At 40.7% G+C, this 27751-nt stretch overlaps 1 protein-coding gene and 2 pseudogenes across 2 annotated transcripts in view; 2 read left to right on the top strand and 1 right to left on the bottom strand.

Moving 5' to 3' along the window:
• Positions 1 to 629: 629 nt before the first annotated feature.
• Positions 630 to 3298, top strand: LOC103442748 (altered inheritance of mitochondria protein 32-like; annotated as a pseudogene).
• Positions 3299 to 3525: 227 nt separating this feature from the next.
• On the bottom strand, positions 3526 to 4385 carry LOC139187966 (U-box domain-containing protein 3-like; annotated as a pseudogene).
• Positions 4386 to 6330: 1945 nt separating this feature from the next.
• The window catches only part of LOC103421466 (uncharacterized), a 62788-nt gene continuing 41367 nt past the window's right edge, over positions 6331 to 27751 (top strand). The window contains exons 1-7 of one of the 2 annotated variants that reach the window (XM_029107698.2): positions 6331 to 6929; positions 7467 to 7815; positions 7893 to 8462; positions 8583 to 8668; positions 10183 to 10488; positions 10572 to 10655; positions 10987 to 11148. In XM_029107698.2, coding sequence (XP_028963531.1) covers positions 6406 to 6929; positions 7467 to 7815; positions 7893 to 8462; positions 8583 to 8668; positions 10183 to 10488; positions 10572 to 10653 — 1917 coding nt within the window. In that variant the 5' untranslated portion in view covers positions 6331 to 6405 and the 3' untranslated portion in view covers positions 10654 to 10655; positions 10987 to 11148. Of the gene's footprint in view, positions 6930 to 7466; positions 7816 to 7892; positions 8463 to 8582; positions 8669 to 10182; positions 10489 to 10571; positions 10656 to 10986; positions 11149 to 27751 lie in introns of those variants that run through there. The other variant, XM_070805299.1, reaches the window with a different exon arrangement.

The following is a 27751-nucleotide window of genomic DNA, read 5'->3' as shown; positions in this document are numbered from 1 at the left end:
TTCCATTTTTTTCTTATAACTTCTATTTCACAAAATTTGTTTCATATTTTTTTTTAAAATTCCATTTTTTTCCTATAACTTCTATTTCACAAAATTTGTTTCATATTTTTTTAAATTCCATTTTTCCTATAACTTCTATTTCACAAAATTTGTTTCATATTTTTTTTAAATTCTATTTTTTTTCCTATAACTTCCTAAGCCATTATACAACATTAAATTAAATTAAGTAACATGAAACAACATTAAACAATATGAAACAACATTAAATAACATTAACCAACATAAAAATTATACAACATGAAACTTAAACAACATTTTTAAAAATATTTAAAAACATAAAACCTTTTTATGTCTATTTAAGTTGTAGTTTTTAAATAATAAATTATGTTTGGCCCTATTGCTCTTTGGCCCTCGGTTGGAGATGATTTTTTGTGAAAAGGCTAAAACGAGCCCTCTAGCCCTCTGACCCTCGGTTGGAGACGGAGACAAATATGATCCTGTATTGTTTATTAAAATATTAATATCTTGAAGAATTTTGGAGGGCTAGAGAACTACAACGAGTCCTATGGCTGCAGATCGCCTCAGAAACCCTATCGTGCGCCGTATGCGCATTGCGCACCTACACCCACACCAACTCCAAACAACAATGTTCTTTCTCTCTCATCTTTTCGCTCTCATCGTTTTCAACTTCAACCCCCGCTAAACCCCTCATTCCTCCTCTCCGAGCCCTGGCAATGGCCTCCGACGACCTCTCTGCCGCCGTCACCGCCGCCGAAGACGAGAAATTCGGTTTCAAGAGATAGGAGATGTTCAAGGAAAAACTTGCCGGTACCGTCAACGCCTACGACCGCCACGTCTTCCTCTGCTACCTAAGTTCTTCGCCTCCGCTCTCAAAGCTCGCAAGAACGACTTCGCCGTTAAGGTCCGTTTTTCAGCTCAATTCGTCGGCGTTGCTGATCGCTTTTTCTTACCGTTTCTTATTTCCTGGAGCTACTGAGTTCTGGTGTTGAGCTGAGTTGACTCCGTTACTCACTTTGTTTCTTGGTTTTTGATAGACTTTGCTGACAGTAATTGAAGGACGCGAAGGAACTGAGTTTTCCGACGGTGATGTGTTGATTTTCCCACAAATGATCAAATACAGGTGAATTCACGTTCATTTCTTGAGATTTTTGCTCTGTAGTTGCTTAATTTTAACCGAAATTTATAGGATTTAGATAATTAACCAGTGAGTGGTGTTTGATTCTTCAGATTTGCTTTATTTGACTTGGAGATTTCAATGATTGCTAACTAGAGATAGAGTTTATGATTTTCCGATTTCAATTTACGAAGTCTCGAATTGAGCTAATTTAGTGTGTTTTGGACTAGTTTTGGTGTTGATACCTTGAAATTTTCCTTGTTTACTCAGAGGTTGGGTGCCGGTAACACGGCGTGGTTTCCAACCAATTGTATTATTACACTTTGTGTATCGGGCCATGTTCCCGGCACAAAGAAAAATTTCTCGTGATTTTCATGGAAATTGATTGAATGCAAGTTGTGACCGCATTTAGTGTTTTATTTCTGTTTCAACTTCTATTTTGATTACGAGATTGTGCTGAGTTTACTGAACTAAATAGATAATTAGATATGTGTTAGCTTCTGAAATTAGTTCTAGAAATTGAATTTAATGGCTCAGTTTACGACTAATCCCTTGCCTTACAAGGAATTAAAGAGTGTTAGGTTATTGTTTCCTGTAAATTCCTTTTGTGATTCTGAGGTGTTTGTTGTTTCTTGATCAAAGGGGCCTGAAAGAGTCGGATGTGGAAAGCTTTGTTGATGATGTCCTTGTGAATGACAAACCATGGGCTTCCGGAGTGCAAGAGGCGTTGACTGGCTCCCATGTATTTGTATGTGCACATGGTAGTCGAGATAAAAGATGTGGAGTTTGTCGACCTGTCCTCATTGATAAGTTCAAAGAGGAGGCTGAGCTGCGACGATTAACAAATCAGGTATTTGTTACTGCTTGCTCTCACATTGGAGACCACAAGTATGCTGGAAACTTGATTGTCTACAGCCCACGTTCAGATGGAAGCATAACAGGCCATTGGTAATATCCGGATCATAACAATTTAAAATTTATTGTATTGGGATAGATGAAGGAATTTGAATATTATGGTATTAATAATTGCAGGTATGGCTACGTCACTACTGAGGATGTGCCGGAATTGCTTGATCAGCATATTGGGAAGGGATAGATCATAGAACGACTTTGGAGGTTTGTGTGTTTTCAGGTTTGCCTACTGTCTGCTGATGAAAAGTTCACTGGAACTGAAGCTTCTGTTGTCATATTTTCCTATTGCTGATTACTTATAGTGTTGTATGATAGATTATTGATATGGAGTTACATTAACATTGAGGGACCAAATCAAACAACTCGTGTGAACCAAATCAAACTACTTTTTTTGTTTTTATAGATAAACCAAACCAAAGGTGGTTTTGGGGAAGGGGGGCCGGGGTCAAGTAGGCACTGTTGTCAAATTGTTTATTAAGCTTGATCATACATGTCCTTACTCGATTGCTATTGATGAAACATAGAGTTGAATCTTTATATGGCTGAACTTGAAATTCAATTTCATTCCTTACAGGGGCAAAATGGGAGCATCTTCGGATGAAGCTGAAAAAATTAATGACCAGAAGCTTCCAAATGGAGGAGAAAGAAAATCGAGGAGAAGCCCCAAGAAAACGGCAATCAGATTCAGAATAATGAGAACCTTTCAGGCTGTTGCCAGGGTGCAAATAGTAAAGGATTTACATGCTGCAAAGAAGTAAGTTTAGAGCAGAACGATGGAAGTGAGGAAAAGAAGGTGAAAGAAACCAGAGAGTCTTGTGCCAGGAAGGATTCCCTAGGGAAGCTGTCAAGCTTGATCGGGAACTGGGAGCAAAGCGATGTTCTCGCAGCTGCTGCCGTGGTTGGAGCAGTGGTAACAGTGGCTGTGGCCTATAGCTTTTACAGAAGGTTAGGCTGAAACGTACTCTAATCCATGTCGGGTTTTGCCACGGGTGTAGAGGCCGTATTTTCTTCTTTTTTTTCTTGGTAGAAAGGTGTTATAACATTAATTAAATAAGCTCTTATATGAAAGGAGAATATGGTAGCTACACTATACGTTCTTTTTTGGAGGGTTTGATGAATTCCCGAAGCTAATCCATATATAGTTACAAAAGTATTCAGTGTTCCTTTATGTTGATTGCTTACACAACTGAAATTTGTTGTTCCAATACACTGTTGAATGGTTTTATCTTGACAGTGGGATTTGTTGTGAGACTGCTGGCCAAATGTTGGTGTGGTATTTTCTAAGCTCTTGTGATTGTTTTCAATTTGCCTGTTGGACTTTAATTCAACCGTAGATTCTGTCAATTTTTATGAGAAAGAAGTCTAAATTTTGAAAGAGGCTAGACGGCATTGTTGTCCTCATCGTTTGTTCAATAAACGAGATAAACGGCTGTTCCAACATTTTAATCTTCTTGGTAAAGCTCAGAATTTGGTCGAGATCATCGTCCACTGCTGATCTCTGCAAGCATGTCCTCCACCAGCCTCAATGCCGTTGTACTCACCCTGTCAACTTTTTCTCCTTCTGCATCAATTTCCTGCATAATTGGAACGGTCTCAATGCCGTTGTACTCACACCGTCAACTTATTCCTTGATTGCTTGTTTCTCGAACCATAATTGGAACAGTCAAAAGAAACAGCAACTTCCATGCCGCAGTGTTAGCCGTGCGCGTCCCATCCACTCAGCTGAAGCAGTCCGGGCATTGCTCCTCCTCTCAGTATCAGTCCTCTGTAGTTCTCTCTGCACCTCTTGCATATAAGCAGGAGTATACTCGCTGCGTGCTCCTTGCATTTCATCGATCCCCCTTCGATTGTCTCAACCAGCACCCAGATTGTGCTGCACGTACCTGCAGTTTCCTTGAGCGCAGTCTTCGATGAAGAAACAATGTCGTCAAGTAGCACAATTGCCTTCTCAACCGGTTGGCTTGATTTTTCCAAGCCTTGGATTATTACTGAGAACACTACGCCCGAAGAGACCTGAGACAAAATAATCTGATGGCAGCGCGAGAGGTTTAGTGTGGCTATGCTATCGAGTCTGGCCTGCACACTGATGCCTTCAGCATAGTCTTGACTGAGAAATTCAACCATTGGTTGGATAGCTTCGGATGATGCAAGCAATTCGTAGCTTGTTTTCCTTGCAAGACGATAGGATAAAAGCTGCTATCTTGAGCTCAATCATCTCCTTGGTTTCGTAGCTAAATTGATTCTTATTTTGGGCAAGTAAATTACTTATTTTACGACACTGATCCTTCTAGTTCGTTACTGTTCACAAAATAAAGAAAGTAGCCTCTTGGCGTTTAATTTTCTGCATCTTTTGTTAAGATAGGTTGTTGGAGATGAGGTCTCTTCCCATTGATACTCCAACGAAGATTCTTCCGTCCACCAGCAGGGACAGTTGGATTGACCTGCGCACGTCAACTGGCCAAAATTGGGCAGCAGATTTCTCACAAAAGAAAGGAAATTGCATCGTAGCAGTTATACAATTTTTATTAAAATTTGATGGTGACATTTATACAAATTAAATTGTGGGAGGAATAGCACTCGCGCGTTATCGACACGGCAGTCACATCATAAGAATTTTCATCGAAATTAAGGAAGTGAAACGTAGGATACGTGCTTTGTTTTTTATGGGTGTGTGAAGGACAAATGCTCCACTTTATCAAATTAAAATACCAATTGTTATGGATTCTTAATTATAAATCTGAAGGCTACAATTGTGTAATAGTCCGATGACCAATGATCTGATGTATTCACATTATAATCGAATATTAGATACGTGGTTGAATTGAGCTCAATTAATCCAATTTATTCAAATCTGTTTCAATATGTAAATATCTAGTCATTATGAATAAAGCATTTAGTATGGCTCACGTAATTTGGAATTCCTACTCCGACAAAGATTCTTCCGTCCACCAGCAGGGACAGTTGGATTGACCTGCGCACGTCAACTGGCCAAAATTGGGCAGCAGATTTCTCACAAAAGAAAGGAAATTGCATCGTAGCAGTTATACAATTTTTATTAAAATTTGATGGTGACATTTATACAAATTAAATTGTGGGAGGAATAGCACTCGCGCTTTATCGACACGGTAGTCACATCATAAGAATTTTCATCGACACGGCAGTCACATCATAAGAATTTTCATCGAAATTAAGGAAGTGAAACGTAGGGTACGTGCTTTGTTTTTTATGGGTGTGTGAAGGACAAATGCTCCACTTTATCAAATTAAAATACCAATTGTTATGGATTCTTAATTATAAATCTGAAGGCTACAATTGTGTAATAGTCCGATGACCAATGATCTGATGTATTCACATTATAATCGAAGATTAGATACATGGTTGAATTGAGCTCAATTAATCCAATTTATTCAAATCTGTTTCAATATGTAAATATCTAGTCATTATGAATAAAGCATTTAGTATGGCTCACGTAATTTGGAATTCCTACTCCGACAAAGATTCTTCCGTACACCAGCAGGGACAGTTGGATTGACCTGCGCACGTCAACTGGCCAAAATTGGGCAGCAGATTTCTCACAAAAGAAAGGAAATTGCATCGTAGCAGTTATACAATTTTTATTAAAATTTGATGGTGACATTTATACAAATTAAATTGTGGGAGGAATAGCACTCGCGCGTTATCGACACGACAGTCACATCATAAGAATTTTCATCAACACGGCAGTCACATCATAAGAATTTTCATCGAAATTAAGGAAGTGAAACGTAGGGTACGTGTTTTGTTTTTTATGGGTGTGTGAAGGACAAATGCTCCACTTTATCAAATTAAAATACCAATTGTTATGGATTCTTAATTATAAATCTGAAGGCTACAATTGTGTAATAGTCCGATGACCAATGATCTGATGTATTCACATTATAATCGAAGATTAGATACATGGTTGAATTGAGCTCAATTAATCCAATTTATTCAAATCTGTTTCAATATGTAAATATCTAGTCATTATGAATAAAGCGTAATTTGGAATTCCTACTCTAACAAAGATTCTTCCGTCCACCAGCAGGGACAGTTGGATTGACCTGCGCACGTCAACTGGTCAAAATTGGGCAGCAGATTTCTCAAAAAAACTACAGAAGAAAGGAAATTGCATCGTAGCAGTTATACAATTTTTATTAAAATTTGATGGTGACATTTATACAAATTAAATTGTCGGAGGAATAGCACTCACACGTTATCGACACGGCAGTGACATCATTGACCCATGCAAAAAAATTTAAAAGGGCTGCCTACACCGGGGAATCTTGGGAAAGACTTGACTTTGGTTATTTGAAAGCCAAGCTGCACTTCTACAGGCTACAATGGATACCAGCAGCTCCGCCCATGGAGCCGGCGTTGCAGCCTCTTCGTCTTCCTCGCAGAGCTCAAACCGGTGGAAGTACGAGGTGTTCCTGAGCTTTAGAGGCGACGACACGCGCACTACCTTCACAGACCACCTCTTCATTGCGTTACGCAATGCCGGAATCAACACTTCCATAGACTACCAGCTCACAAGGGGGGGAAACATACAGAGTGAACTTGACCAAGAAATCGAAGGGTCGAGAATCGCCGTCATCATCTTCTCGAAGAGGTACGCGGAGTCCCGATGGTGCCTGAGGGAGCTGTCGAAGATCATGAGGTGCCTAAAAGATCAAGAGGGGAAAATAGTATGTCCAATATTCTACGACGTTGACCCTTCTCAAGTCAGGAAACAGAATGATAGTTTTGGGAAAGCATTTCAGAAGCATGAATGGGATGAAGATCCAAACGAGGTCAAGCAGTGGAGAGAGGATCTTAAGGCTTCTGCAGATTTGGTTGGCTGGAACCTCAAAACCACGGCCGACGGGTATACTTTTTTGTTTACTTCAAATTTCGTATCACCATATTTCACTAATCAACCAAAATTAAGATTTTATAATTAAGGCATTGGATCTGAGTTTATATGTTAGAAGAAAAATTGGATCGTTGATCCTGAACAATGATAGAACTGTAATTTTGGTCCCTACATAAAAATTTATTATAATTGGTATATGAATTTTATAAAAGGTAGAGCATTTTCATAAGAATTTTCATTGAAATTAAGGAAGTGAAATGTAGGGTCGTGCTTTGTTTTTTATGGGTGTGTGAAGGACAAATGCTCCACTTTATCAAATTAAAATACCAATTGTTATGGATTCTTAATTATAAATCTGAAGGCTACAATTGTGTAATAGTCCGATGACCAATGATCTGATGTATTTACATTATAATCGAAGATTAGATACGTGGTTGAATTGAGCTCAATTAATCCAGTTTATTCAAATCTGTTTCAATATGTAAATATCTAGTCATTATGAATAAGGCATTTAGTATGGCTCACGTAATTTGGAATTCCTACTCGTAGGCGTGAAGGAGTGTTTATCGAGAAAATTGTTGGGAACATCAAGGAACTATTGAAAACTGCAGACTTAAAAGAAGCCAAGCACTCAGATGGAATGACTTCTCGTGTGCAGAACTTCAGTACTGAATACTTAGACGTCAGTACTGAATACTTAGATGTTGGACGTTCACCTGATGTTCAAATAATTGGAATTAGGGGTATGGGCAATATAGGTAAAACAATGTCAGATTTGCCGAACTGCCGCAAACTCAAAGATATTCCAAACTTGGAGAACTCATTGGACCACATGTATTCAATTCTTATGGAAGGGTGTACCAGTCTCACTGATACTTTTAAGGAGAACCTCCGAAGGGTATCTCTCTCTCTCTCTCTCTCTCTCTCTCTCTCTCTGTATTGTTGCTTATACTGACTTTGCACCCCATGTTGTAGAGAAATGCATTTGGTGGAATTTTTCTCTCCGGAAATGATATTCCTAACTGGTTAGCCTATGTCACGGGAGAGGATAAAACTGTCAAATTTCAAGTGCCGCCAAGTATTGATTATATAGGAGGGTTGGCTTTGGGCATCGTTTATTCTTTAGACAACTCCGACTCTACCGGGTCTCTATGCATTGATGTTGTTAATTGTACCCAGCGAACTAAGTTTCGCATCTGGCCAATGAAGGCCACCGTAACTGCTTCCCATGAATATTATCTTTGGTTGGGAAATCTTTCAAACAAGAAGCTCAATCTGAAAGGCGGTGACATGGTTCTTCTAAAAGCGGAATTTTATGGAGGAGATAATAGAATTAAGGAGAACAAAACAGGAGTGGATATGGTAAAATGGGATTTGTCTGATGAAGACACTGATGACGATACACAGTTGGACATTCGCCACGTTTTCTTCTGCTACAAGACCCCCGAGGCCTGGCCGTGGTGCATCAACGGCTCTAAGTCCGATCCACTCCCTAAGTTCTTCACTTCCGCTCTCAAAGCTCGCAAGAACGACATCACCTTTAAGGTCCGTTTTCCAACCCAATTCGTTGGTGTTTCTGACGTTTCTTATTTCCTGGAGCTACTGAGTTCTGGTGTTGAGCTGAGCTGACTCCGTTACTTACTTTTTTTCTTGGTTTTTTGATAGACGTCGATGACTGTAATTGAAGGACATGAAGGAACTGAGTTTTCCGACGGCGATGTGTTGATTTTCCCACAAATGATCAAATACAGGTAAATTCGCATCGATTTCTTGAGGTTTTTGTTCTGGAGTTGCTTTAATTTTAATCCAAATTTATAGGATTTAGATAATTAACTAGTGAGTGGTTAATTTGAATCTGATTCATAACAATGAACTGAAATCGCAGTTGAGTATTTCTTAACAATACAACAGTAATAAGAATAAGTATATTAAGCAAGCTTGAGAGGTAAGCAATAGAACAACAATGTCTCACTGGAGCAATCTGAATCAATAACTTATAACTATTCAAGATGGCACATAAAAGCTTAACTTGGTGGACGAAAAAAGTTCAAATGGTGGTTTGATTATGGAATACTGAGAGTGTTGTCTTACCTATAGCCACATTGAAGAATGCCATGTAAAATTGCTTACGATGGAGAGACTAAAACATGAGCCGACCCACGTTCCCACCCGAGTGCTATTAGAAAACTGAATAATACTATTAAAACTAAGTCATATACTATTGAAACGAATTATTTCATTAATACAACCAACACTTCCAATATCAAAAGAGAAAGAAATAACAGTATACAACGCATTAGCAAAAAAGTGCCACATTACATACCATTAAATGACAGTAGCTAACTCCTGATATAATTGCTGGAAGAAAAACCTTGCTTGATGCAAAACAACAATTAAATCGAAAAAGTAAGTTTTAGTTATATTATGACTGACTATTTATGTAAAAATGCTTCAGACCTAACTTTCCCTATCTGAAACTAAACGAAAATTGAGATGGATTCCATTTCAGGGGACATTCAGAGATCCCATATTTGAGACTCTACACTAAAATCATTTCCAATGAAATTTTCTCTGCGTTGGAAACTACTTTATCTCATCCTCACTAAATCTGCCAGCACTGCATATTCTCTCCAAGTGTTCTCACCCAGCCGTGTACTCCATCACAATGGCTAGATGAGGTGGTGTGAGCAGAACCAGCAAGAAAGACACCGCACTACTCTCAAGTCTTAAACACAAACCTCTTTATCAATTATCCCAAATAAGCCTCTCTAAAGACTATTTCCACTTCACAGTAAAAGCATAGTGCAGGAAGTATAGCTCATATTTTTAGCAGAGTTACTTTGACAACAATTCTGCAAGTGGTGGATTGCTCTTGGTCCTACTGCATCCCGGGCTCAAAATTCTAACCATCCCCCATAGCAGTTTGAGCACACCAAAGGCCAAATTTAATTAATAAGATTGGGTTTGTATCTAAGACTCACCCACCAGCCAGCCAGCTAGCAAACACACACCTAAATGCAGCAGCCCAACCCAGCTGTTAAGCATGGGCCACACTAGCACACACAATGGCAAACCGTAATTAATTCATAATCGAGGGCCCATTCCATAACCAACATGAATTTACTGACCTAAATGGATAATTAGATATGTGTTAGCTTCTGAAATTAGTTGTAGAAATTGAATTTAATGGCTCCGTTTACGACTAATTGCTTGCCTGTAAATCCTTTCTTGTGATTTTGAGGTTGTTTTTGTTTGTTGATCAAAGGGGCTTGAAAGAGTCGGATGTGGACAGCTTTGTTGATGATGTCCTTATGAATCACAAACCATGGGCTTCTGGAGTGCAAGAGCCGCTGACTGGCCCCTATGTATTTATATGCGCACGTATGAGTCAAGATAAATGGGATCGTTATCATGCACGTACTCTCATTGATAAGTTCAAACAGGAGGCTGAGCTGCGAGGATTGACGGATCAGGTATTCGTTACTGCTTGCTTTCACATTGGAGGCCACAAGTATGCTGGAAACTTGGATATCTACAACCTAGGTTCAGATGGAAGCATAACAGATCATTGGTAATATCTGGATCATAACAATTTAAAATTTATCGTATTGGGATCGATGAAGGAGTATGAATATTATGTATTATTAATTGCAGGTATCCCTTCGCCACTCCTGGTAATGTGCCGGAATTGCTTGATGAGCATATTGGGAAGGGAGAGATTATACAACGGCATTGAAGGTTTGTACGTTTTTGGTTTTGCCTACTGTCTTTGGATGAAAATTTTACTGGACGGAAGCTCGTGTTGTCTTATTTTTCAATTGCCGATTATTTCTAGTCTTGTATGATAGATTAATTGATATAGAGTTACGTTAATGTGGAGGAACTTTTGTGGAGAAAGCACAAAAGAATTGGATATAACTGCATTACCTTGTACATGTTTCTGATTTGTAATGTTGTTGTGATTTGTTTATAAGCTTGATCATACCTGTTCTTACTTAATTGCTATTGACAAAACTTAGAGTTGAATCTTTAAATAGCTGAACACGAAATTCAATTTCATTCCTTACAGGGGCCAAATGGGAGCATCTTCTAATGAAGCTAAAAAAATTAATGACCAGAAGCTTCCAAATGGAAGAGACGGTAAGAACAGAAAGGAGAAGCCCAAACAAAATGGCAATTAGACGTGGACGGAGCGGAAGCGAGAATGTCGGCATGAGTAACGCAAACATTGGTGAAAATCCGATGCCCCGAAAACCTAAAGGTTCCTTCGCAAGGTTTGTCCACGGAGAGTGAGTCGGGGCCTAAGATCAGGCCAAAAGGCATAGTCAATGGACAACAGGTGAATATTCCTGTATTACCCCTTGTTGGTCCTGAGGGACAGAGGAGTCACCAAGAAATCTCAATTTTGTTTATGAATTTCAAAAGAGAGAAAACAACATTGTTGTCCTCGTTGTTTGTTCAATAAACGAGATAAATGACTATGTGTTAACATCTAAATATGCATGAACTATTTTTTAGATATACGGCATTGTTGTCACGAATTTTACCTTCATTCTAGAATAGTTTTTCTTATTTTCTTATTGTGGTTCTCAAACTCAATCTCATGTGGTACTTCAATTATATCCGTTAACTCAATTTATTTTTTTGTTAAATATAGAGGGCATAGCAAGGATTTTGTACATCCACCTCCTTTTTTTCTTTTTTCTTTTTTCCATTTTTTAGGTTGTGGGATGAATTTTAAGTTTATCATCTCTACTTAATAGAAAAACAGATGAAGTTGACGAAAAGGATACAAAAAAAAAAAATCATGCTATAGCGAGTTTGAAGATCATATAACATATCCATCGATAATATTACCAATTCACAATAGTCATAATTGTCCTAGATGAGTTTTTATATTTTGTTGCATGATAGCCTCGATCTCTCTCTCTCTCTCTGTGCCCTTCTCGTATTGTTGCTTATACAAACTTTGCACGCCGCGTTGTAGAAATGGAACGTGGGGGATGTATTTGGAGGAATCGGTCGCTCTTGAAATGTTATTCCTTAATGGTTAACCTATGTCGTGACAGAGGATGAAAATGTCAAATTTGATGTGCCGCCAAGTATTGATTATATAGGAGGGTTGGCTGTGTGCATCGTTTATTCTTTGGACCATCGCAGTGTAGTGGGTCTTTATGGATTGATGTGGTTAATCCTTCCCAGCGAACTTATTTTTCCATCTGGTGAATGGATGCCACCATAACTGGCTCCCATGAAGATTATCTTTGGCTGGGAAGTCTTTCAAACAGGAAGCTCAATCTGAAAAGTGGCGACAAGGTTCGTGTGCATGCAGAATTTTTTGGAACAGAGGATGATCATCAATTTAAGGTGAAGAAAACAGGAGTAAATTCTGTAGGATGGGAACATTGTTTACCTTCAGAAATAAAAAAAGTGAACTATGAGCGCGTACCATAAGGGTGTGTGAAATCCCGTTTCTGGATTTCACTGTTATAATCTACGTAATTGTATTATTGAGATTTATATTACTTTTTGAGAATTTATATTAATTTATTTGAAATTAGATTTCAATTAATCTAGTTACGAAGAGTGAAGTTTGGAATTATTATTTACTCGTTGACCTTTCGAGGTCACAAGTAACGTTTTCGAATAGGTCTTGAAGTCACGAAAGCATAGGCGAAAACCATTTGCGAGTCCGGATTATAACGGTATAATTACGGAAGTTTGAAGTTGTGTTGCTTAAAAAAAAAAAAAAAAGATAAAGCCACGGGAGTGGCGAGTGAAGAAAGAAAAGGAGGGAAAGGAGTCCCCCCCATTTGGTGAACCCGTGCACCACAAAAAAAAAAATGGTTTTGATCCGGCCAACTTCATGCAAATTTCTACCATTTCTCAACTGATTTTCTTATCTCCTTCACCTGCAACCTGCTCAACTACATTCCTCCTTCCACCTCCACCAAATATCAAGGGTTTTTAAGGTCTATTTCATGTAGAACTCCATAGGAGAACCCGGGGGTTCTCGACGACGAATTGTCATTCTGGAGAGTATCACCATTCACCATCACCCTTGATCAACTTCTCTTGGACCCAAGAACAAGACCCAATTAGTTGTAGGGGCATTGGAACACCAAGGAAGCCGAATTGAAGAACACCCACCTTAGGGTTTTCGATGGATACGAGCCAATTTGAGAGCCTTCCCGGTCAAATTGGACTTGGCCACAAATATAAAATTTACTCTACTTGTTGAGACCTTCATTCTTGTAAAATTTGAGAATTTTTGGAAAAAGTCGAATTTTCCGATATGTGACATTAGATTTATGAGATACTTCTTTCGTTACCAAGCATCTAGACCTAGAAGGGAATTATAGTTGAAATGACATCCTTGTTAATCTTGTGCTTATTTGAGTGTGTTTAGTTGGGGTTTAAGAGTTTAGATTGTTTACTAGTAGTTATATTCAAGTTATTAGTAAACGATCTAGTTTCTCTTAATTAATATATATATATATATATTGCCGCATATACATGTCAAAAGGGGTAGTGGCATGAGTGAAGAGGTGGTGTTTTAAGTTGAAAAACCATTAACTTTGGGTTGGTTTATTAAAGGATGGAGAATGAAGGTTACAAGCATAGGAATAGAACGTTAAAATGTTGATTTCATGGATGAGAAATAATATGTATGGTTCAACAACAACAACAACAAAGCCTTTTCCCACTAAGTGGGGTCGGCTATATGAATCCTAGAACGCCATTGCGCTCGGTTTTGTGTCATATCCTCCGTTAGATCCAAGTACTCTAAGTCTTTTCTTAGAGTCTCTTCCAAAGATTTCCTAGGTCTTTCTCTACCCCTTCGGCCCTGAACCTCTGTCCCGTAGTCACATCTTCGAACCGGAGCGTCATTCGGCCTTCTTTGCACATGTCCAAATCACCGGAGCCGATTTTCTCTCATCTTTCCTACAATTTCGGCTACTCCTACTTTACCTCGGATATCCTCATTCCCAATCTTATCCTTTCTCGTGTGCCCACACATCCCACGAAGCATCCTCATCTCCGCTACACCCATTTTGTGTACGTGTTGATGCTTCACCGCCCAACATTCTGTGCCATACAACATCGCTGGCCTTATTGCCGTCCTATAAAATTTTCCCTTGAGCTTCAGTGGCCTACGACGGTCACACAACACGCCGGATGCATTCTTACACTTCATCCATCCAGCTCGTATTCTATGGTTGAGATCTCCATCTAATTCTCCGTTCTCTTGCAAGATAGATCCTAGGTAGCGAAAACGGTCGCTTTTTGTGATCTTCGCTAGATTGCTCCGGTCATTAGTGTGGATAAGTATATAAATGGATAGAGATAGGAAAGCAAACACAAGATGTACGTGGTTCACCCAGATTGGCTACGTCCACGGAATAGAAAAGTTCTCATTAATTGTGAAGGGTTTACACAAGTACATAGGTTCAAGCTCTCCTTTAGTGAGTACAAGTGAATGATTTAGTACAAATGACATTAGGAAATATTGTGGGAGAATGATCTCGTAATCACGAAACTTCTAAGTATCGGAGTGTGGTGTCGTCTTGACTTGCCTTATCTGTCTCATAGGTAGATGTGGCATCTTCTCTGGAAGTACTCTTCCTCCATCCAGGGGTGGTATCTTTAACTGGTGGAGATGCACAAGGTAATGTATCAATTTCACTTGAAGCTTACTTGTAGTTTCAGGCTTGGTCAAGCGCGATACAAACCATGTAGTAGGAGTCCCCCAAGTCGCCGAGCTAGGGGGTCTGCTGAAAGAGGTGACAGACAAGGTAAGCAATCAAAGCTCCAACTGATTGTTCACCTTCTCCCCATCTTTCAGCAGCATGAAGGATAAAGAGAAGAAAAATGAGAAGAGATGATATGAGATACTTTTGCTTTTGAAGAAGTAACTTTCCACAGGCTTATTCTTGAACTGAGCTGGAGGGTTTTCTGGTTTCCTCCAGAGTATAAGGCCGACTGAAGAATTTGAGGGTCAAAACAAGTCCATCAAATCTAGAGTACGTTCCACCCTGCTGATATGGGATACTTTTGCTTTTGACAGAGTAATGGATGTATCGGCACGTGTGCTGTTACGCTTGTCTCCACATGCTTCCTTGTATCCTTCGCACTTGCCCTATCTGTTCCTCAAGCAGATGCGGAATCTTCCCTGGAAACATAAGATGTTGAAGATGAGTACTCGAGAGCAATGCCAGGTAAGTAATCAGGTAAGCGGTTCCAGGCAGTCAGTTCCTGGCTGGAAGCTTGATTCCAAGTGCTGACTGATTGCTCTCTTTCTCCTTGTCTTGCAGGTAAAAACAAGGCCAAAGGAAAAGACAGGGAAAAAGCATGATATGGGATACTCTTGCTTTTAACCCTGATGATATGAGATATTCTTGCTCTAGTATAGCTTGTTTGCAGAGGTATTATCGGGGGGAAAGAAAGCTGAATATTTCGAAAGGTTTCGTTGGGAGTGCCCTCTCATATATGATGAAGGGTTGAGCATTTTTGCAGGTCTGCCTGTTCGTTGGGGATGGAGGTCGACATATATAGGAGTCTCCCTAACAAGTAGTAATGCTATTCCTTTACCCTGCTTGGTCATATCACGGTAGTGGGAGCTGCCAGTTTCACATGTTTTAACTCTGTCAGAGCACTTTGAAAAAGTGGTCTGTGGTATCTGGCTCTCGAGATTCGGAGAACGATGCCTCTTCGATTTTTGAGAAAGCAATCATGCTGGGGGTCTGGCTCTCGAGATTCGGAGAGCAGTGTCTCTTCGATTTTTGAGGAAGTAATCATGTTGGGAGTCTGGCTCTCGAGATTCGAAGGGCGGTGCCTCTTCGATTTTGGAGCAAGCAATCTTATTGGGAGTGTTGTCTCGAATGTGAGTAAAGGTTGGGCATGTTTGCTAGTCTACCTTGCCACGAAGCACAAAGGTTGACACACAGGGACTTTCCAATTATCCAGCAATGGTACTGTTCCTTTACCCTCTCTTCGATTTTGAGAAAGTAGTCATGTTGGGAGTCTGGCTCTCGAGATTCGGAGGACGGTGCCTCTTCGATTTTGGAGCAAGCAATCTTGTTGGGAGTGTTTTCTCGAATGTGAGTAAAGGTTGGGCATGTTTGCTAGTCTACCTTGCCACGAAGCACAGAGGTTGACACACAGGGACTTTCCAATTATCCAGCAGTGGTACTGTTCCTTTACCCTTGTGGGTAATAATATGGTAGCTAGACCTTCAAAATTTATGTGTCTAAACTTTGTTAGTGCTGTTTCTTTGCTATTCTTTTACCTTTCTTGGTCAGAGCGATTTAGTGGGAGCTGCAAGCTTCACGTGCTCAACTTTGGCAGAGAACTTTGGCAAAGTTATCTGTGGTACCCATGAGCTATTGTTGCGTGTGGGAAGTGGGTGATTGAACAGTAAGATTCATGTGCTTTCTACTTCACCAGAAGTCTTCGACAGAATGCCCATAATTTCTGCAAAGCTGAGTGTGCGTGTGACAGGTGCTGACAAGGCTAGAAAAGTAGGTGCCTCTTCGATTTCTGAGATCGAGCCTCGTGGTCTCTGAGCAGCCCAGCTTTTGAGAAAGCGAGCGCCTTTTCGATTGATTCGAAGAACGATGCCTCGTCGATTTTTGAGAAAGCAATCATGCTGGGGGTCTGGCTCTCGAAGATTCGGGGAGCAGTGTCTCTTCGATTTTTGAGAAAGTAATCATGTTGGGAGTCTGGCTCTCGAGATTCGGAGGGCGGTGCCTCTTCGATTTTGGAGCAAGCAATCTTGTTGGGAGTGTTTTCTCGAATGTGAGTAAAGGTTGGGCATGTTTGCTAGTCTACCTTGCCACGAAGCACAGAGGTTGACACACAGGGACTTTCCAATTATCCAGCAATGGTACTGTTCCTTTACCCTCTCTTCGATTTTTAAGAAAGTAGTCATGTTGGGAGTCTGGCTTTTGGAGCAAGCAATCTTATTGGGAGTGTTTTCTCGAATGTGAGTAAAGGTTGGGCATGTTTGCTAGTCTACCTTGCCACGAAGCACAGAGGTTGACACACAGGGACTTTCCAATTATCCAGCAGTGGTACTGTTCCTTTACCCTTGTGGGTAATAATATGGTAGCTAGACCTTCAAAATTTATAGGTCTAAACTTTGTTAGTGCTATTTCTTTGCTATTCTTTTACCCTTCTTGGTCAGAGCGATGTAGTGGGACCTGCAAGCTTCACGTGCTCAACTTTGGCAGAGAACTTTGGCAAAGTTTTCTGTGGTACCCATGAGCTATTGTTGCGTGTGGGAAGTGGGTGATTGAACAGTAAGATTCATGTGTTTTCTACTTCCCCAGAAGTCTTCGACAGAATGCCCATAATTTCCGCAAAGCTGAGTGTGCGTGTGACAGGTGCTGACAAGGCTGGAAAAGTAGGTGCCTCTTCGATTTCTGAGATCGGCCCTCGTGGTCTCTGGGGAGCCCAGCTTTTGAGAAAGCGAGCGCCTCTTCGATTTCTGAGATTAGCCTTCGTGGTCTTTGAGCAGCCCAACTTTTGAGAAAGCAAACGCCTCTTCGATTTCTGAGATCAACCCTCGTGATCTCTAAGCAGCCCAGCTTTTGAGAAAGCAAACGCCTCTTCGATTTCTGAGCAGGCGCCTCTTCGATTTCTGAAGCTCCGTCGAGTGCAGATTTTTATAGGGGCTGGCATTACGTTCCAAAGCACACTTGAATCTCCACCAGTAGAAGCTTCATTCTTGCACTTCTAAGATCTTGATTTGTCCGACCTCTTCTCTCTTCAACACCTTTGAAAATGTCTGGCCCCTCCGACCGTCGTTTTGACTTGAACCTTGTTGAAGAGGCAGCCCCGCCTTCTCCAGACAACATATGGCGCCCATCCTTCGTCTCCCTTACTGGTCCTCTTACCGTTGGGGATTCCGTGATGAAGAATGATATGACCGCTGCGGTGGTGGCCAGGAACCTTCTCACTCCCAAAGATAACAGACTACTTTCCAAACGGTCTGATGAGTTAGCTGTTAAGGATTCGCTGGCTCTCAGTGTTCAGTGTGCAGGTTCTGTGTCTAATATGGCCCAACGCCTATTTGCTCGAACCCGCCAAGTTGAATCATTGGCGGCTGAAGTGATGAGTCTCAAACAGGAGATTAGAGGTCTCAAACAGGAGAATAAACAGTTGCACCGGCTCGCACATGACTATGCTACAAACATGAAGAGGAAGCTTGACCAGATGAAGGAAACTGATGGTCAGGTTTTACTTGATCATCAGAGATTTGTGGGTTTGTTCCAAAGGCATTTATTGCCTTCGTCATCTGGGGCTGTACCGCGTAATGAAGCTCCAAATGATCAACCTCTGATGCCTCCTCCTTCTAGGGTTCTGTCCAGTACTGAGGCTCCAAATGATCCCCCTCCGGTGCCTTCTCTTTCTGGGGCTCTACCGACTGCTGAGACTTCTCCTAAGCAACCTTTGTGAAGGCTCCCTCTTGTGTGTTTATTTTGACTCATGTATATGTACATAAAAAAAAAAGGGTGAGTGACTTTAATATATGTGTTACAGGTGATTACTCTATTTTCATAATTATTATCCTGAGAGGGTATGAGACGGTTTTATGATTATGTTTTCTATAAAGTGCCATCGTTATAGTTTATGATGTGGGATTTGACGTGCATATTAGAAACATGGTTTGCTTTGTATGGTTGGCTTGATGTGATGAAATGTGAAGACTAGTGGTGGACTGTGAACCCGTTGTGATTGGGGATATGTTGCTTCGATATTGTTTCTTTTCCCTCTTCGTTGATTCGTTTTAAATTTAGCATATGTGCCTTATTTCCCTTGGTTAAGCTTTTGTAAATTTAGTAGCTTGTGCTTGTCTCATTTCTTTGAGCCGTTGTACATTATGGTTGTTGGCCTTCCGCGATTCCGTTGAGTGATGTTCCGGAATCGTATCCACTTGGATTCCATGAGAGATGGTCCAGAATCCCTTCTACTCCGCGATTCCGTTGAGTGAAGTTCCGGAATTGTATTCACCTTGGGTTTCATTGAGTTTGGATTGAGATAGCTTCAAAGGTATAGGCTTCGGCCGAACTATGTCGCTCTAACCCTACTTTTCATGGTGTTGTATGAGAATATGGTTATGAGATGTTGTGATTGTTTCAGACGAACCGTTGGATGTTTGGGTGACTCCTTCAGAGTTTGCGAAGGTTTGGTATTAATTTCTTATGAATGATTCATATTCAAAGTTTATAAACTGTGATTGATGGTTGGTTTTATCACTATTATCACACTTTGTATTATTGTCGTTCACCTGAGTTTCACAACTTATCCAAGTTCTGAATTACCCAATGCACCATTTCCATGATGTAGGCACTGATTTTACATGCAACAGGTCTGGATAGATTACGAGAAACCGATTGATATTTTGGTTCCGTTGAGTGGTCTGGAACCCGATGTGGTTGAATTCCGTTGAGTGGTCCGAAATCCTTACTCTTGCACGTTCCAAAAGGTTAGTCTAGAACCCTAGATTCGAGCAAATGGGAATTATCCATAGACCTTGTGAATATAAATTAGAATTACCATGTTATTACTCATAACCCAAGTAGGGAATTATATAGAGTTCTCTAATTGAATTGGTGAAATGGTATGTTATCTCATTGATTGATTAACGTAGTTAAATGCTAAGATCATGCATCCTTGATTCATGAAGGGATTAATTGACGGGAATTGTGGAATGATGTTGAATATGATTGTTATTATTATGATTATTTAGTGATCAATGTGGCTTAAGAATAATATTGTGCTTCGTTGGTTATTGGATAAGTTACATGTTGTGGATGGAGATATCACGTTGAAAACATAGTGATTTATATGATGGATGGAATGGAAACCTTGAATGTCATGTGGATTTGTTATGTAACCATGAATCTAGTAATTCATGCTTGTTAAGTTCTAATAATTGATTGAGGAATGCTATGCTTTTCGATTTGAACGTATTGTGATAAATGTCGAGGTGTAATGAATGACGAACTACGAATGGCTTGATCCCTAATGAGGGTATGTAGGCAGTCTAACGAAGAGGTTAGATGCAGCCATAAAGTATACGAAATACTTCTATGCGATTCGATTCTCGAGTTGTGCTTTGTACATATCTTGGAGGCGGGGTATGTTAGATATGTGGTTATTTGATGACGTCAAGTGTCGATCCTGGACGTATGTGGGGATCGGGGCGTGACAGCGTGAGATGATGATACTGATGAGGAAGACTATCAGATTATACCATATGAGTTTGATGACGACACTGACGATGGTACAGAGTTAAAGAGGCCACTCATCTGATGAGGTCTGCAAAATATTAAGGTTTGATCTTAATATTGAAAGCTTTGACGATGACAAAACAACAGTGAATTGAAGGAAAGCGCAGTAAAGAGACTTGTAAGGAAGGTACGTAGACATTTACTACAAACTGCAAAGGAACTGATGCAATTATGAAGCATGAATCAACTTGTTTATAAATCTTACCCATTTAGGTCATTTTACCCTATCTTTTTCCTCTATAAAGACCATGAAAACATGTTTTTACATCTCAATTTCGTTGCTTCTAAGAGTAATATTGGGGGTTGGGCTAGGCCATGCTCGCTAGTTAGGGGTTTGTTTAAATTGTTCATATGGCTCAAAGAAGCGGTTCATGGAGAAGCATACGCCTTTTTTTTATTTTCGAAAAGCATCCTTAAGTGGTTTTTTAGAATGTACTTGAGTTTCTAATAAAAATTTCAATGTGGTTATAATAGAAGCACTTCTAGCTTAAGCACTTTCTAGAGAAGCAATGTCACGAGTCCTTTTTTTATTTTTTTTAAGTAACTTATCATCTTAACAAATATAAATTAATAATTTCCAATTTGATCAGTGACATTAGAGAAATTTACATGTAAGTATGTCTTACACATCATTAATTAGAGACATATCTTAGGGGTTGGCTTGAGCCTTGAGTGTTCTATAAACCACCTCATTTCAAGGAAATTTCTCTCTTCACCTATCATAGATGTAAGTGTTCTTGCCTGTTAAGTGTGAAAGAGCAATCATGGAGCAACAAGAAATCACATTTTTCTCTGCAACCGGAACAAGCTGGCAGCGGTTTTGACAGAACCGGTCACCAATGCATTAGTTAGAGGTACATCAGAGTTGAATCCGTTCCTAACAGCAACACCGTGCCCACAACTTCCAAGTCCAAAATAAAAACTGAGAACTAACAAACGTATCATCGTCATGGTTTATGTGTTTGTGCAATAAGTGGTTAGAGCTATGTTCTACAATTGAGAACAAGAATTTTTTTTTTTAAATGTCATATGAGCTTGCTTACTTTTTTTTTTCTTTTTTTTTTCAATTTGTCATATAAACTAATTTTCAATTTTAAGACTCAATCCACCCGATCCTGAAATGTTGGTATGTGTCTGCATGGGACGTGACGAGATATATACATATCCCACAACTAATGAATTGTATGCCCTGGCAACCCTGCATACTTCTATCTACTCAGCTGAGAACCTGTTTTCAGTCACAGGCGGAAACCCATGTAAATTACTTACCATGTAGTCGGGTGGTGATGAAGGGATCGTTGACAGCAACGACCTCAACATCACAGAAGATGTTGTTCTTTATTGTGGAGGATTGCCCCTAGCTCAGAAAGTTGTTGGCCATTTGTTGGCTACGAAAAAAAGTAGAAGCATATGGGAAAGTACATTGAATAAAATATTTCACATGAAAAAAATTCATGAATCGCTTAAATTAAGCTACGATGGGTTAAGTACCGATCATGTGAAGGGTGTGTTCCTTGACATATCTAATTTCTTTATTGGATGGGATATAACTATTGTCATGGCAATATTGGATAGTTGCAATGCAGATAGTCACAAATACTGATAGTACTATGTCCATAAAAATTAGGGTGTTACCATATTTTGTAGTAAACTTATGCAATGCCATGTACATGTATATTCATATCGCTCCACGCATTTTGTTTCTCTATAATACTTAGGCGATGACATTTGACTGAGCTTTGGCTATCTGAAAGCCAAGCCGCACAGCCTGCTGCACTCCCTCTAGTCTCCCAACGCTAGTACCAATTATCGATAGATACCATCAGCTCTGTCCATGGAACCGCCATCGCAGCCTCTTCGTCTTGCCCGTGCCGCTCAAACCGCTGGAAGAACGAGGTGTTTTTGAGCTTTAGAGGTGACGACACGCACTACCTTCACAGACCACCTCTCCATCCAGCTTGTATTCTATGATTGAGATCTCCATCTAATTCTCCGTTCTTTTGCAAGATAGATCCTAGGTAGCGAAAACGGTCGCTCTTTGGTATTACCTGATCTCCGATCCTCGCCCCTAACTCATTTTGGTCTCCATTTGCACTGAACTTGCACTCCATATATGCTGTCTTTGATCGGCTTAGGCGAAGACCTTTAGATTCCACCACTTCTCTCCAAAGGTTAAGCTTCGCATTTACCCCTCATGAGTTTCATCTATCAACCTTATATCATTTGCGACGCAAAAGGGTAAGGACTTAAGGCTTGTTGATGCAAAAAATCAGTGAGGACTTTGGTACAACAGAAAGTATTAACTTATTGCTCTGGTCATTATGGTGGATAAGTATGTAAATGGATAGAGACAGGAAAGCAAACATAAGATGTACGTGGTTTACCCAGATTGGCTACGTCTATGGAGTAGATGAGTTCGCATTAATTGTGAAGGGTTTACACAAGTACATAGGTTCAAGCTCTCCTTTAGTGGGTACAAATGAATGATTTAGTACAAATGACATAAGGAAATATTGTGGGAGAATGATATCGTAATCACGAAACTTCTAAGTACCGAAGTGTGGTATCGTCTTCACTTGCCTTATCTGTCTCATAGGTAGATGTTCTCCTTGTCTTGCAGGTAAGAACAAGGCCAAAGGAAAAGACAGGGAAATAGCATGATATAGGATACTCTTGCTTTTAACCCTGATGATATGAGATATTCTTGCTCTGGTGTAGCTTGTTTGCAAAGGTATTATCGGGGGGGGGGGGGGGGAAAGAAAGCTGAGTATTTCGAGAGGCTTCGTTGGGAGTGCCCTCTCAGATATGAGGAATGGTTGAGCATTTTTGCAGGTCTGCCTGTCCGTTGAAGATGGAGGTCGACATATATAGGAGTCTCCCTAACAACAAGTAGTAATGCTATTCCTTTACCCTGCTTGGTCATAGCACGGTAGTGGGAGCTGCCAGCTTCACGTGTGTCAGAGCACTTTGAAAAAGTGGTCTGTGGTATCTGGAAAGCTGATGTTGCGTGTGAAGATTACAGACAAGCTTTATCCAAGGAGATCTGGCTCTCGAAGTTGAGAAAGTGATGCCTCTTCAGTTTTCGAACAAGCAATCCTGTCGGGGATCTGTCTCTCGAGATTCGGAGAACGGTGCCTCTTCGATTTTTGAGAGAGCAATCCTGCTGGGAGTCTGGCTCTCGAGATTCGGAGAGCGGTGTCTCTTCGATTTTTGAGAAAGTAATCATGTTGGGAGTCTGGCTCTCAAGATTCGGAGGACGGTGCCTCTTCGATTTTGGAGCAAGCAATCTTGTTTGGAGTGTTTTCTCGAATGTGAGTAAAGGTAGGGCATGTTTGCTAGTCTACCTTGCCATGGAGCACAGAGGTTGACACACAGGGACTTTCCAATTATCCAGCCGTGATGTTGTTCCTTTACCCTTGTGGGTAATAATATGATAGCTAGACCTTCAAAATTTCTGTGTCTAAACTTTGTTAGTGTTGTTTCTTTGCTATTATTTTACCCTTCTTGGTCATAGCGATGTAGTGGGAGCTGCAAGCTTCACGTGTCTAAACTTTGTCAGAGATCTTTGGCAAAGTTATCTGTGGTACCCATGAGCTGATGGTGCGTGTGAAAAGTGGATGATTGAACAATAAGATTCACGTGCTTTCTACTTCACCAGAATGCCCGTAATTTCAGCAAAGCTGAGTGTGCATGTGACAGATGCTGACAAGGCTGAAAAAAAAAAAAACAGGTGCCTCTTCGATTTCTGAGATCGGCCCTTGTGGTCTCTGAGCAGCCCATCTTTTGAGAAAGCAAGCGCCTCTTCGATTTCTGAGATCAGCCTTCGTGGTCTTTGAGCAGCCCAGCTTTTGAGAAAGCAAACGCCTCTTCGATTTCTGAAATCGGCCCTCGTGGTCTCTGAGCAGCCCAACTTTTGAGAAAGCAAACGCCTCTTCGATTTCTGGGCAGATGCCTCTTTGATTTCTGAAGCTCCGTCAAGTGCAGATTTTTATAGAGGCTGGCATTAAGTTTCAAAGCACACCTGAATCTTCACCAGTAGAAGCTCCCTTCTTGCACTTCTAAGATCTTGATTTGTCTGACCTTTTCTCTCTTCAACACCTTTGAAAATGTCTGGCCCCTCCGACCGTCGTTTTGACTTGAACCTTGTTGAAGAGGCAGCCACACCTTCTCCAGACAACATATGGCGCCCATCCTTCTTATCCCCTACTGGTCCTCTTACCGTTGGGGATTCTGTGATGAAGAATGATATGACCGCTGCGGTGGTGGCCAGGAACCTTCTCACTCCCAAAGATAACAGACTACTTTCCAAACGGTCTGTTGAATTGGTTGTTAAGGATTCTCTGGCTCTGAGTGTTCAGTGTGCAGGTTCTGTGTCTAATATGGCCCAACGCCTATTTGCTCGAACCCGCCAAGTTGAATCATTGGCGGCTGAAGTGATGAGTCTCAAACAGGAGATTAGCGGGCTCAAGCATGAGAATAAACAGTTGCACCGGCTCGCACATAACTATGTTATAAACATGAAGAGGAAGCTTGACCAGATGAAGGAATCTGATGGTCAAGTTTTACTTGATCATCAGCGGTTTGTGGGTTTGTTCCAAAGGCATTTATTGCCTTCGTCTTCTGGGGCTGTACTGCATAATGAAGCTCCAAATGATCAACCTCCGATGCCTCTTCCTTCTAGGGTTCTGTCCAGTACTGAGGCTCCGAATGATCCCCCTCCGGTGCCTTCTCTTTCTGGGGCTCTACCGACTGCTGAGACTTCTCCTAAGCAACCTTTGTGAAGGCTCCCTCTTGTTTGTTTATTTTGACTCATGTATATGTACATATTTGTAACTTATCGGAGATATCAATACATAAGCTTTGCTTCATTTCCAACGTATTGTGTTAAAGACACCAAAGCCTTCTTCACTGAGTGGGGTCGGCTATATGAATCTTAGAACGCCATTGTGCTCGGTCCTGTGTCATGTCATCTGTTAAATCCAAATACTCTAAGTCTTTTCTTAGAGTCTCTTCCAAAGTTTTCCTAGGTCTTCCTCTACCCCTTCGGCCTTGAACCTCTGTCCCGTAGTCCCATCTTCTAACCGGAGCGTCAGTAGGCCTTCTTTGCACATGTCCAAACCACCGTAACCGATTTTCTCTCAACTTTTCTACAATTTCGGCTACTCCTACTTTACCTCGGATATCCTTATTCATAATCTTATCCTTTCTCGTGTGCCCACACATCCAACGAAGCATCCTCATCTCCGCTACACCCATTTTATGTACGTGTTGATGCTTCACCGCCCAACATTCTGTGCTATACAGCATCGCCGGCCTTATTGTCGTCCTATAAAATTTTCCCTTGAGCTTCAGTGGCATACGGCGGTCACACAACACGCCGGATGCACTCTTCCACTTCATCCATCCAGCTTGTATTCTATGGTTGAGATCTCCATCTAATTCTCCGTTCTTTTGCAAGATAGATCCTAAGTAGAAAAAACGATCGCTCTTTGGCATTTCCTGATCTCCGATCCTCACCCCTAACTCATTTTGGCCTCCATTTGCACTGAACTTGCATTCCATATATTCTGTCTTTGATCGGCTTAGGCGAAGACCTTTAGATTCCAACACTTCTCTCCAAAGGTTAAGCTTCGTATTTACCCCTTCCTGAGTTTCATCTATCAACACTATATCATCTGCGAAAAGCATACACCAAGGAAGATCATCTTGAATATGTCCTATTAACTCATCCATTACCAACGCAAAAAGGTAAGGACTTAAGGATGAGCCTTGATGTAATCCTACAGTTATGGGGAAGCTTTCGGTTTGTCCTTCATAAGTTCTTACGGCAGTCTTTGCTCCTTCATACATATCCTTTATAGCTTGGATATATGCTACTCGTACTCCTTTCTTCTCTAAAATCCTCCAAAGAATGTCTCTTGGGACCCTATCATACGCTTTTTCCAAATCTATAAAGACCATATGTAAATCATTTTTCCCATCTCTATATCTTTCCATCAATATTCGTAAGAGATAGATTGCCTCCATGGTTGAGCGCCCTGGCATGAACCCGAATTGGTTGTCCGAAACCCGTGTCTCTTGCCTCAATCTATGCTCAATGACTCTCTCCCAGAGCTTCATTGTATGACTCATTAGCTTAATACCCCTATAGTTCATGCAGTTTTGTACGTCGCCCTTATTCTTGTAGATAGGCACCAAAGTGCTATTTCGCCACTCATTTGGCATCTTCTTCATTTTCAAAATCCTATTGAAAAGGTCAGTGAGCCATGCTATACCTGTCTCTCCCAAGACTTTCCACACTTCGATCGGTATATCGTCTGGGCCCACTGCTTTTCGATGCTTCATCTTCTTCAAAGCTACAACCACTTCTTCCTTCCTGATTCGACGATAAAATGAGTAGTTTCTACACTCTTCTGAGTTACTCAACTCCCCTAAAGAAGTACTCATTTCATGTCCTTCATTGAAAAGATTATGAAAATAACCTCTCCATCTGTCTTTGACCGCGTTCTCTGTAGCAAGAACCTTTCCATCCTCATCCTTGATGCACCTCACTTGGTTTAGGTCCCTTGTCTTCTTTTCCCTTGCTCTAGCTAGTTTATAAATATCCAACTCTCATTCTTTTGTATCTAGTCGCTTATACATATCGTCATAAGCCGCTAACTTAGCTTCTCTCACAGCTTTCTTCGCCTCTTGCTTCGCTCTTCTATACCTTTCACCATTTTCATCGGTCATGTCCTTGTATAGGGCTTTACAACATTCTTTCTTAGCCTTCACCTTTGTTTGTACCTCCTCAGTCCACCACCAAGATTCCTTTTGGTGTGGAGCAAAGCCCTTGGACTCTCCTAATACCTCTTTTGCTACTTTTCGTATACAACTAGCCATGGAATCCCACCTTTGGCTAACTTCCCCCTCTCTATCCCACCCACACTGGGTGATTACTTTCTCTTTGAAAATGACTTGTTTTTCTCCTTTTAGATTTCACCATCTAGTCCTTGGGCACTTCCAAGTCTTGTTCTTTTTTCTCACTCTTTTGATATGTACATCTATCACCAACAAGCGATGTTGATTAGCCAAGCTCTCTCCCGGTATAACTTTGCAATCCTTACAAGTTATACGATCCCCTTTCCAAATTAGAAGAAAATCTATTTGTGTTTTTGACAACCCACTCTTGTAGGTGATCACATGTTCTTCTCTTTTCTTAAAGAAGGTGTTGGCTAAGAAGAGATCATATGCCATTGCAAAATCCAAGATAGCTTTCCCATCCTCGTTTCTCTCCCCAAAACCATGGCCACCATGAAAACCTCCATAGTTGCCTGTCTCCCTGCCCACGTGTCCATTTAAATCTCCTCCTATAAATAACTTCTCTGTCTGGGCAATTCCTTGCACCAAGTCTCCAAGGTCTTCCCAAAATTTCTCCTTCGAACTCGCATCCAACCCTACTTGAGGTGCGTACGCACTAATCACATTGATGAGTTCTTGTCCTATTACAATCTTGATTGCCATAATTCTATCTCCTACCCTCTTGACATCTACAAC

The sequence above is a fragment of the Malus domestica genome, chromosome 09 (assembly GCF_042453785.1).
Source record: "Malus domestica chromosome 09, GDT2T_hap1".
NCBI classification, from domain to species: domain Eukaryota; kingdom Viridiplantae; phylum Streptophyta; class Magnoliopsida; order Rosales; family Rosaceae; genus Malus; species Malus domestica.
The sequence above is the reverse complement of the archived record's forward strand: the minus strand, read 5'-3'. Positions and strand labels throughout refer to the sequence as shown.